This window comes from Festucalex cinctus, chromosome 15 (assembly GCF_051991245.1).
Source record: "Festucalex cinctus isolate MCC-2025b chromosome 15, RoL_Fcin_1.0, whole genome shotgun sequence".
Classification (NCBI taxonomy): domain Eukaryota; kingdom Metazoa; phylum Chordata; class Actinopteri; order Syngnathiformes; family Syngnathidae; genus Festucalex; species Festucalex cinctus.
This window is the reverse complement of record NC_135425.1, coordinates 9,603,736-9,615,848: the sequence shown is the minus strand read 5'-3', so window position 1 is coordinate 9,615,848 and position 12,113 is coordinate 9,603,736. Positions and strand designations below refer to the sequence as shown.

Sequence of the window (12,113 nt, the reverse complement as noted above, 5' to 3'; positions counted from 1 at the left end):
CGTAAGGGTTTGGGGTAGAACTGCAGCTTCTCAGTCAAATTTTATTACTGTGGTTTGTGCGGACAGTCCCAACTAAAAAGATCAGTTGTCTACACCGCAAAAGATACAATGGAGTCTATTGTAGAAACATACGTCCTCAACATATACAAATAAAACCTATTTAAAACAAAACAAAACGTTATGAATGTTTTATAACAGATAATCAGTCAAGCACACCGTCATAACGCATCTCATGGATTTACGTTCGACTGTGCGCGCGTATTCCTCAAATGTTAATGCGATTGGAAGTTGGCTAAATACTTTTAAAAATAAATCAAAATGCTGAAACTTGTGGTAGAATGAATCTATCTCACAGTGGGTTTTGTTTATTATCCTCTTGGATTGGGCCAAGAGGTAGGCGGGGCTTGTTTCCTTCTCTCTTCCCCCAGCCCCCTCTTCGGAAGTGGACACTAGCTGTCTACTTTCCCCCAACTTTATTTTTTATATTTTACCATAACCCCCAACGGCAGCCAAGATGGACGACTAAGCGAAAAAACGGGTCCCCGATTTCCCCGACTTTATTTATCTCGGAACTGAGTGGACCGGATGAAATCCAACCGTGGTTTTCTCCGCTTCGCAGGGGAGGTAAGCTATGGGCTCCGTCTACTTCCTGGATACATGGTAGCTTTTCAATACCCTGACCACACGTTTAGCACGGTTACCATAGCAAACGTATTTTGTTTTGTCAAATACAATCGATGGCTCGGATTTTGTCTTATCATATTCTCTCATATAAATTTGTTGTTTTGAAATTTTAGCTTATCTGCGACGTCATGTCAACAAGCTAACTAGTTTACGGAATTTGTCATTGGCCTCGTTCCAGGGAATAGTATGTTTGGCAGTACTGCTATCCTGATATGTGTCATTATGTGAAGATTATGATTGACGGGTCAACATTTTACAGTCGGTGTTGTCGATATTTTACAGTAACAAGAAAAATGTAATAATATCATTATGTAAATGTGTACAGTATATATGTATAGCTTCATGCATCACAATAATACTAAGCCCGAACCAGCTTTTGTTTGAAAGGAATGACTCCATTTGAGTTGTATCATATTTCAGGTAGCTGTATCCAGTGTGGAGGAAGGCTTGACCAGGGTGAGAAGGAATGAAGTTCTCCGAACCCCGGGGAGTCCACAGACTGGCTTTTCTTCTAGAAAAGGCCATGTCTAGGGAAGCCAAGATGTGGAGGGTCTACGTGCCAAAGAAGCCCTCCTCACAGGTCAGGCAGGGCTTAGGCCTACTATAAAAGTCAATAAACACAAGTGGCTCCTTCTCTAAGACCAAAAACGATGATGTTGCTACATGAATCTATATGTAGTATTCTGCTGCAGTCATGATTTCGATGTGCATAATTCATTGCCACTCCATTTCTCTCTGTATTTTAGTGTATCAACTTTCATAGAGCCAACGTATATATTAGAAAAATAATCATAACACAGCACCAAACAATAATGTACCAAAAGGTCCAAATGCCGAACTTTTTATCATCTCATTGTAATGTACATGCTACTACAAATGTACCTATATAGTGTGAAATTTGGCATTGTATGGTTGAACACCAATTGTGTTGTATGAATGGCAGTGCGTAGATACACAGGTTAATTGTACCTTCTGCCATCTAGTGGTAGAGTAACTCATTGTCGTACCTGTCCCTATTAGCAGGGAGAGTGAATAGCAAATATTAATGATTGACACTGGGAAGAAAAGATGTAACCACCCAAATTATTGAATGAGTGGGGCTCAACCGCCAATAAGCCTCTTCCTAAAAAAAAGAAAAAAAAAAGGCCCTTGTCCACTAGAAGAAAAAAAAATCACAAATAGGTGCATGTATGGGTGCCAAATTGTGAGTAAATGGGTCTACTAAATGTCACTAGCATCGTAAGATGAAAAAAAGTTACATATCTGAAGTAAATTTAGGATAATTTCCCATGGGTTGGGAGTCAATGCTCAAGTCTTTTTTTTTTTTTTTTTTTTTTTTTGGATTGACACGAGTTTTGTTGGCCTGTGTCCATTATGGCCTCAAGTTTGTTTGTTTTTTTTTGTTTTGTTTTTTTATTTCTCTAAACAACGGCATGAGTTTCTTGTATATTGTTATCTGTTGGGGATAATGAAATCTCAGATCTCTTTTGCATACAGCACAATAGATTTTTTTATTTGTCACACAATCAAAAATGAGAGGAATTGGGGTAAATGGTACAGGCTTGCAGGTACAAAATTAAATACAGCCTCATTTGAATTTTGTTCATGTTTTTTAAAAACATGTTTATAGTTTCGAAACGTAAGAAAGAATTTAAACTGTGTTTAATGGTTAAAGTCTAGGTGGCAAACAGGGGTTGCAGCAGTTTAAATTTGGACTCTTGCTGCTTATTTAATGCTTATTTAATCTCCAAATCCACTGTGCCACCTGGTGGCATGTTTTACTGGCCTTCATGTTCTCAATTTGAAATATTTTCGAAACAACCATTCTTATGCTGTCATGTGAGTGTTGGACCTGATTAAGCAAGAGCCAAACTCCGACCACCATTTCCAAAATTGATTTGATTCAGTGGCTCAATTTGATTAATTTCATCATGATTCACATTGATTTTCATTTTTTACACGCAGTACCCATTTTACTTTAATACGGAAGACATTCTCAGAAGTAAAGTCGAATCTTCTTGCTCTAACTTGGTGCATTAATAAAAATAGGAATATTTACATTAAAATTTGAATCCAATGCAGGTACATTAATCACTGTGGTGGGTTATTGTCAGGTTTGGAGGGTGAAGGGACTGCTGAGCTTTGGCCTGCAGTTCACCACAGATGGCAGGATTTTCCCTTCCTTTACTCCAGCTGACCAGTTTTCTCATCTGTGGCAATTTAAACGGCAATCGCGGCCTGTCATGTTTGCCCATCCCCCCCATGTTGTCTCATGACCATCCCCTTTTGTCCATGGTGACCTGAAATGAGGCTGTTGTGTCCACTGGGAACGCCGTGCAAACATCGCCTAACAAGATGAGCTGTGGTGGTAATTTGAAAAGTCAACACTATTGTTGATGCCTTCCAAGGTTGTTTCCAACCTTTGTATATTTCTTTTTCCTAACAGAGCAGGAAATGATGTCATGAATCCGAAGGACTAAAACAAATCCATGACAGGATGTTGCAAGGTTGTTACAGACGAGTTGTTTTCTGTATTTTCATGCAGGATACAGATATCTCCCCGACTCAGCGGGACAAGGCCGTGTGCTGGCTGACGGAGCTCCATGGCAGACTGCAGCTGTACCCAGAGACTCTGGTGTTAGCTGTTAGCATTCTGGACCGCTTCCTCGCTTCCATCAAGGTAAGAAAATGCAGAGCACACACCACTCTGTCACTGCCACCTCCCATCGGAGACTTTCTGACTGACTTTCAACTGAAGCTGCTTTCAAGTCATGTTTCAACAACAATCCAAACGTGCATATAGACTACACAGTACACACACGTCGATAGAGAGTCTCCAATTAAATTTCAACTTGTGAGGGAAGCACATACCCGGAAAAAATGAACACAAACAAGCACAGGGAGAGAATGCAAACTCCACACAGAAGGCTCAGAGCTAAGATGTGAGCTAAGAGGAGGGTACGTTCACGTGCTAAACTTGGGATCAACAACCTTTTTGAAACTGAGAGCTACTTCTTGGGTATTAGTAAATATGAAGGGCTACCAATTTGATACACCCTTTTTAACTAATTTGCTCCCAAAAACGTATAAATGCGTTCTATTTTAAATGGTTGAGGTGTCCCAAAGACGTTTTTTTTATGCTAGAGCATACAGAAGGCTTTGGTACTGCGACAAGCTCTTTTTGTCAGTGTTTTCACCAGGAACGTCAAAAATGATGAAACTTAGCTATATTCTAATGCTAATTTCTGCAAAACGGAAACAGATAGAAATATACTTTTTTTTTTTTTTTTCCTTGATGAAAGAAGAGACTTTAGTCTTTCTTTTGGTATTGTCCCTGTTTTTATAGCAATAGAACACATTATTCTGTGGGCCTTGCAAAATCAATCCAAATCCAGTAAAAAAAAAAAAAAAAAAAAAAAAAAAAAAAACAGGCGCTGGAGATTGTTTGGGTGAAAATGGCTGGGAGAGAATGAGTTAAAGAACAAATTTGCTCTAATTATAATTACCTTCGTTATATGTTATTATGTATAATTAATATTCATATTACAGTATGTGAAGACACTAATCATGTAAATGATTTTCTCACAATAATTATCAACTATCATTGAACAAGGTAGTAAACACACAGTGTTTACATTTTCAAAAAGTTCCTGCAACATTCTAGGTGTGTTCTGATCAGGGTTTTAATGCTGCCGATTCCAGTGCCGATCATCCATGCGTGAGATCAGCTGCACATTTTTTCAATTTTAGAGTTGCTCACAAATGATTATTTTACTAGTCATTTAATCTCAGATATTGTTTTTTATTAATTGATGAATCATATTGTTTGTTTGTTTTGAAATATTTTATTCAAATGACTAGGGCTGTGTTTAAAAAATTGAATAATCAATATCGAATCGATTTTCCTTTTCAAGCCCGATATCAATTAATAAAACCATGAATCGATTATTTTATAGATCTCTTTTCCCCATAAATTCTTAAGAAAATAGAATTTTAAAGGCCATTTTTTTTTGTATCTTAATCCTTTCTTGAAATTTACTGTTCACATGAATTTAAAGGTATTTCCTTACATTAATAAAATACCTGACTAATTACGACTTAAGACCATTCAGAATCTTTTAAATTTATATTTACAATTATTGAATTAGATTATGAACATATTTTCATCTCATCCTTGCAGAGGTCAACGTTTGTGTATCACTTAAGTGGTCATAACACGTGTTGCTTTCATTAATAAACTAATAAATCGCCGTAAAATTTACTTTGGAATTTAATATTATATTTGTGGAATTTTTATCATGTACTTCACATTGAAAAAAAATGTCATAATTAAAAGATATCAAATTGAATTTAAGTGGATCGAATTGGAAAAAATCAATTGAATCGATTGAGGAAATAAGAATCGATACCCTGCCCTGCAAATTTCCATCCTAAATTAAACAAATGGAGGACATTCTTTCAAATTGACAGTGCAGTAAATGCAAAAACAAAAATTTGGTCTGTGATAATATCTTAGAAAATAAGGTAAGAATATTTACTGTTGGAGGATGAGGATGAGATAGCATTTAAGAAGTCTTTCAATGTGATGTTTTTTTGTGTTCGTCAATAAAAAGCATTGATTGACATATGCCGATCAAATACTTTTTTCCACAGAAGTCCTCCAATCATGCTCAGTAGCCGATTGACCGGAGCACCACTAGTTCTATCACTATTTTTAGAACAGTCCCACAGGCTACTCATGTGGACTTTTGGGGTCAACCTGATGTTTTGGTGTTGACCTAATGAACCACACCTTAAGTCTATATTAGTTGAAGTATTCTGGTCACACAAATATATTTGTCATGCTGGACTTTTGTTGTTGGTGCAGTTGATGGAGTGAAATTGACATAAATACATATCAGCATTCATTCAAATTTGACATTATTAATGTATCTAATGATAGATCATTGGTACACACGTTTACAATAAGCAGACACTGATAATAAAAGTACAACACCCAGAATTTTCCTGATGGTTGAGAACATTTATTTCCTCTTTATTTAACAACAGTTAAATTTTTGTATTTCCTGGCATGATGTTAAAAAGATCTATATGCCCTGAGATTTACAGGCAGTGTTTTTACAAGTTTGATGGAAAGGAATAATTCAATTGCCATGATTAAGTGTCAGGTTTGCCTGTTTGACATCTATTAAACACGACACAAAAAGGAGAGAAGACACTCAGTTCAAGGCTCGCGAGGAGAAAGGAGAGGAACTGACTGATACAATTCACTACTGCACTCTCTGAAGAAATCCCCTCCTCACCCTCTCTTTTTATTTGGTTTCCACGCCCCTAGTGACAGGGGTGTTCCAACCCTAAAAATGCAAATGCAAGGCATAGTTGGAACACAGTGTACTAGTTTGTCTATGTGAGTGGGGAAATTATATTGCAAACACCGACATGGATCTGTATCACATAAAATAATATAAATGATTATGTTTTAATAATATCTTCTTGTGTCTGATTTTATTCTTTGGCTTCAGGCTCGTCCAAAGTACCTCCGCTGCATCGCAATTGCCGCTTTCTTCCTGGCTGTCAAGACCTGTGAGGAGGATGAGGTAAACACAAGCACAATATCAAAACAAATACTGAGCATAGATAATGGAAAATGATGTGCGTGCGTCAGTTGCCGTCCGTTTGACAAGAAGATGTGTGTGCGTGTGTCTCCCAGTGTGTGCCCTCTCTGAGGGAGTTGGTTGTGTCCAGCAGCTGTGGCTGTTCTCCATCAGAAATCCTGAGAATGGAAAGAATCATTCTTGACAAACTCAACTGGGATCTCCACATCGCCACACCGCTGGACTTCCTGCATATTGTACGTTTACACTTGCACACAGTGCAATGACTTTATGACTTTACTAATGACTTCATGACTTTAATTGGTACTTATGCGAAAGTAAAGTCATAAAGTAGTCAAGTCAGAATGAAACTGTTTTTGTGTAAAACACTGTTTGGTCATAAATACAAAACAATTTCGACCTTGTACTTTCGTAACCTCGAAACGTCGTATGTCGGTAGTACTGGTACCATGGTAAATTTAGGACCTCCTTACAAAGGCCTTTGTGGGTTTTGTATTGCGGTCTGTATTTTCGTGCTATAAATGTGTTTGTTTTGATGGAATTAGTGACTAATTAGTCAGTAATCTATGGTATAATCATCTAATTTGCACAAGTGAACCTTTTGTGCTTTGTTGAGCCCTATTGGATATGTGAAGCAGAGGCTTGCTTTACAAACCTGTGCAATCAAGAAGCTTCAATTAGGAGCTGAAGACTTTAAATTAAGGGTCTCAGGTAATTACATTTTTTAATCGTAATTAATCACATGACTTTGTTAACTCACGATTAATCACAAATTTGATATCTTTTCTAAATGTACTATAAAAAAAAATTCTTAGATTTCATACTCAACATAAATGTGGACAAAAAAATGTTAAACTACTAAAAATATGGCTGCATCGTTTAGTCATTGATACAGTAATTTCATAATTCATCAAACTGAGTAAAAGTTTAAAAAAAAGTACTTTAAAAAATGTGATATTGATTTGTGTTGATGTCATTGTTCTGCCACTATGGCATAATTGCATTTGTAAGATGGTGACAGCTCATTGCATTTTTCTTTTCACATTCAGAGCTATCTAACCTTAAACATGAAGTAACTAGTGAAATTCTGCACATTTTTTAAATTGTAAAATACAACTTGACCCCATTCTCCACAAATATATACATTATTTATTAAATTTATTACTGCTAAATGTCTGCTGTGTTGTGACTGGAATTCCCACAGTACACACTTTCCAAGTAAGGGGCAGTAAGTAATTGTGCATTAAAAAAAAAAGGGAAAAAAAAGGGTGGCGTTAATGGATTTACGACAGCTTATTAGGGCCAGGTATAAATGTTTTTTTAGAGGGTGGGGGCAATAGGCCGAGAAAAAAACTTGCAAATTTGCCACTTTATAAAGTCACAAATTTGCAAAATTATAAAAATTATAACATGAAAATGTAAATGAATGATTTTATTTTAGGCTGGCACGTGTTTGTTTTAAAGACAAAAACAAAAAAGTGGTTTGTTGAGGGTTCTAAGTGACACCTGCTGGCTTCACTTCTTAAAATCATCTTAATGATACCCATGTTTAATTCTATCCTCATTTTGTATTTTCCCCAATTGTTTGTATTTCTTCCATAGTTCCATGCAATGGTGTTGTCATGTTGTTCTGGGTTTTTGGACTCGCTGCTGGGACTGAACCGCTCTCAGCATCTTGCCCTGCTCACACGACGACTTTACCACTGTTTGGCCGATCATGCACTCATTCAGGTACAACTTGAATGAATAATACTGTTTATAAATTAGGGCCCGACCCAGATGGCTTTTTTTCCACACCAATGCTGATTCCAATATTTTGTGGAATACAAATTTGATAACCTCTTAATTAAAGAAATAAAATAACTTCTTTTTTTAGTCCCTTAAATCACCCTGCCAATTATTCTGTCGGGCCCTAACTTCCTCTGATCATCTGCTTAGTTATGCTGTCTTTTGCAGTCATTTTGTTTGTATTTACTGCACTGTATAAGTTTGTCCTTTTTGTCATGTACGTAGCTGAAAGGATCCATGCTGGCCTTGGCCCTCATCACTCTGGAGCTGGAGACCTGCTGCCCCGACTGGCTGGTTCTCACCATCGAACTACTAAGGAAGGCGCAGGTACTGACTGAGCACATTCACATTTTTCAATCACAAGAACTCAGTGAAACTATTTTTTGTCGAAAACATAAATATGTATTAATAGAAGCATTTGTCAACTCCGCATCAAATAAAATTCTAGGACTTTGGTATGTTTGATTTCTGCATCCTGAACTACTGCTAGTAATTTATTAGAATGTGCACATGGTTCTAGTAAAGGGTCAAATGATTGAGAATATGTGTATTTTGAACTCATTTGTATAGAATTTTTCCTTCTGTGTTCCTCTTAGATCGACACCTCAGAGTTGATTCGGAGTCGAGAGCTGGTTGCAAGTAGTCTTTCCACACCGAGAGCTTCCCTGCCTCCAAACACTGTCTACATCTACCAACCCCATCAGAACCAAACAAACTTGCAGCCTCCAGCCCACGACTGTCCGGGTAGACAATCACACTGCATCGCATACAGTGTTGAACACAATATGTATGTGGCGATCCAGTGCTTAATCCATCAAGTGAATTTATCAGCAAAATTGATTGCATCAGCAATTCAAATATCCTTCTCAGTAGGCCTGTGCAATTACTCGAAATTCAATCAGCATAATTGTAAAAAATAAATAAATAAATAATAATAGTAATAATAATAATAGTAATTTTTGAGATGTTCAAATTTATACATTTGTACTTTTTTTCATTTAAAAAAACTAATTTAATACATTTTGTTTCATCCAAAATGAACCTGTATACGTATAGTGTTTCAAAGAATTGTCTTTGTCTTAAATTAATATTTTTTTATTTGTTGTTTACGTTTAAACATTTTTTTTTGTTTTGTACCAAAAAAATAAATGATCGCCCTACTCCACAGTGCACATGCTGCACTCCAACTTCAAGTTTTTGCCAAAAAAATAAATATAAATAAATATATATATATATATTTATTATTATTATTATTATTACTATTATTATTATTGTTGTTGTTATTGTTAATAATGATAATAATATTAATAATAATAATTTTGTTTGGTCGAAAAGGAACTTACATATTTATAGTGTTTGTATTTTTTTCTAATTGGTCCTAATATTTTTAAATGTAGGGCTGAACCATTAAGGTCCTTTTCAATGTTTTTTTTTTTTTTTTTTTTTTTTTTTTTTTTTTTTTTTAACCCAACAAAAAGTTTCTTATAATAAACAATATCAGAGCTATTATATATTACAGGCTCTTAAGATAAAGGCAAATTAAGCCTTTTAATATCAGTTTTTTTCTACTAGCTACAATTTACCACTCAACATAACCAACTTTTCATGTTGCATGAAACATGACATGTAAACACTGTATTTATAAATAAATGAATTCAATATACATATTAAAAGTCACTTCAGTCACTAAACTCACACATGCTAAAGTGTAGGCAAAGTAAAATTATACTCTGAATGTTAACCACTGTTTGTTGATGCACATTGAGTTGCCTTGTGTATAAAATGTGCTATACAACTAAACTTGCCTTGCCTTATCTATCATTAGTTTCCTTCTTCTCTTTAGGGAGCATCTCCTCCTTCATCGAGTCTTCCCCACCAGCAGCTGGAGTGGAGGAGGGGCACCAGCAGCACCGCAGCGTCGGCCTGTTCACCGCCAACCGCAGCAGTTTGCCAGCGCTCCTCTCTCCTCCCAAACCGTTCTGTCACCTCAACCGCCTGCACAAAGTTACCATGCACTGCAAGTCCTCGTCAAAGCGCAAGGTAACGTGAAACCACCCCCATGCTTGTGTAATATGTTGGAACGCCCAAAAGATAATGTGAATTATTGTCACTTTTGTATAACATGCATGTGCCATCTCAATGTCTTCAGGTGGAGGAGATGGAAGTGGACGACTTCTATGATGGGATCAAGCGCCTGTACAACGAAGATGGCGTCATGACCGCCGCCATCCAAGAGGGGGCAGCACCAGCGATGGGGACCGTCACACCAGCAAGTGCAGAGGGAGGCCTCGGAGTCCTGACCTCACAACAGGAAGGCAGCTCCTCCCCCTGCCCGCCGCTGCAGCCAGTCTGTGCCTCGTAGAAAGCGCTCGCAACTGTGCTCATCGCAACCATCTCGCCACCGACGTCATCATCCGAATCGTCAGGACCCGAAAGCGGTCAAGTCAGTGATGTCCAAATATTGCATAAAAATGTCCAATCAAATGTAACATATGGCCGCAGTGGTTGAGTTGGTTTTGATGAGCACAATCCGTCCCCTAAATCTGTCCAGGTGTCTTGAGCTCAGCTCCCGTTATCCCCTTCAGCCAGTAAACAGAGTCCCAAAAAAATAACATTAAAAAAAATAATAATAATAATAAAAACCTGCTGCTATTATTGTTTTAGTTACACATGACATAATATAAAAAAGTAAAATAATATTTAAAAAAAAATACCCTAAAAATACTTAGAATGGATTCTGTAATCTACTGTGTTTGTCAATTTTTATTTGTTTTCCTCTTAAATTTGTTGACACATATTCACTGTCCACTCCTCTCTTCATGTCTGTCACTGTCACAATCCAACTTTTGAATGTTTCTGTATGGTCAATGAACTGTTCCTCACCCAAAAAGGAAAAAATATATATTTAGCAAAGAGCACTTTTTGATCACATATGCATGAAATGCTATTGGAGTCCCTCCTGGCTCGTTTTGCTTGTCAGCTTGTTGAGGCGGCTTAAATGAATGATGGTTTCTCAGGGTGCTTTCTTGATGCTTTGGGTTTTGAAATGCTCCATCAAGAGGAAAATAAAAATATTTTCATTATCAAAACAAATGCAGCAAATCTCAAATTGCACCTTTAACCACAAACAATTGAAACATACAGTTAGCAACTGCTGTATAAAATATTTAAATAAATAAATAACCCAAGCTAACTTGAGAAGCCAGTTGTGCATTGCAAGACCACTTATTTCCTAACATTCTCATTCACATGTGTGTGTGCGTGTAAAGAGGCGGCCTAAATTGCATTTGGCTACTATCGGCCAGATGAAATTACAATCCAAGTTAATATATTGTCGTGTAGTAAAACAGTACACATGGGCGTTTTCAAATGAAACATCAGAAATGTGCGAGCGTCTGTCTTAGCTGAACACAGAAAAAAACTAAATGAGTGATGATGGTCATAACATGCTCTGATTTTAATCTGTAGATGTTTTATTCTTGCAAAAAAAAAATCTCTGTTTGTCCTGCTGGAGGGGCCTGCTGGATGCTGCTCGTGGTACCTGAATGCACCATAGGCACAAGAAAAATAAAGAGAGTGACAACTGATGATGGTCGTTTTGTGTTTTATTTACAATAGTCTAGGTCATTTGGGGAAATGAAACATTTTCTATGCGCCATAGAAAGCGTGTGGTTGAGAGAAAGAAGATAATGTTAAGGTTAATAGTCACCAAATCTTTTGAAGAAAACAAAGTAAAGATTCTGGAATGGCCTTCCCAAAGCCCAGACTTAAATCCAATCCCAAACCTGTGGACAGAGCTGACCAGGAGTGTTATCGTTAGGGCAGTAAAGCCAACAAATTCGACAGAATTACGTAATTTTTGTCAGCAGCAATGCCCCCCTCATACTCAAGAATATTGTAATAATATAATATAATAAATATAGTATAATAAACCTGGAGATGGCTATCCAAAACATCTTGAGTTTACTTCTTGCTGTAAAAGGCAATGCTACTACGTCCTAATGTAAAGTGTTAAACTTTTCAGAC

The 12,113-nt window shown here is 36.8% G+C and overlaps 1 protein-coding gene across 2 annotated transcripts; it reads left to right on the top strand.

Moving 5' to 3' along the window:
• The first annotated feature begins 401 nt into the window (after positions 1 to 401).
• On the top strand, positions 402 to 11,674 carry ccni (cyclin I). 2 transcript variants are annotated; one of them, XM_077497613.1, is made up of 10 exons: positions 402 to 624; positions 1,105 to 1,264; positions 3,230 to 3,364; positions 6,207 to 6,281; positions 6,395 to 6,535; positions 7,902 to 8,030; positions 8,313 to 8,414; positions 8,684 to 8,831; positions 9,913 to 10,127; positions 10,237 to 11,674. In XM_077497613.1, the coding sequence occupies exons 2-10, from the start codon at positions 1,151 to 1,153 to the stop codon at positions 10,447 to 10,449; spliced, it is 1,272 nt and encodes a 423-aa protein (XP_077353739.1). In that variant the 5' UTR covers positions 402 to 624; positions 1,105 to 1,150; the 3' UTR covers positions 10,450 to 11,674. The 2 variants fall into 2 exon arrangements, with proteins under 2 accessions (XP_077353739.1, XP_077353740.1); XM_077497614.1 differs by having other exon boundaries at positions 403 to 624; positions 9,931 to 10,127.
• The last annotated feature ends 439 nt before the right edge of the window (positions 11,675 to 12,113 follow it).

Coding starts and splice junctions, on each gene's coding strand:
- ccni (XM_077497613.1), top strand. CDS start 1,151: ATGAAGTTCTCCGAACCCCGGGGAGTCCACAGACTGGCTTTTCTTCTA. Junction 6,282..6,394: donor AGACCTGTGAGGAGGATGAG/GTAAACACAAGC, acceptor TGTGTCTCCCAG/TGTGTGCCCTCTCTGAGGGA. Junction 8,031..8,312: donor CCGATCATGCACTCATTCAG/GTACAACTTGAA, acceptor TCATGTACGTAG/CTGAAAGGATCCATGCTGGC.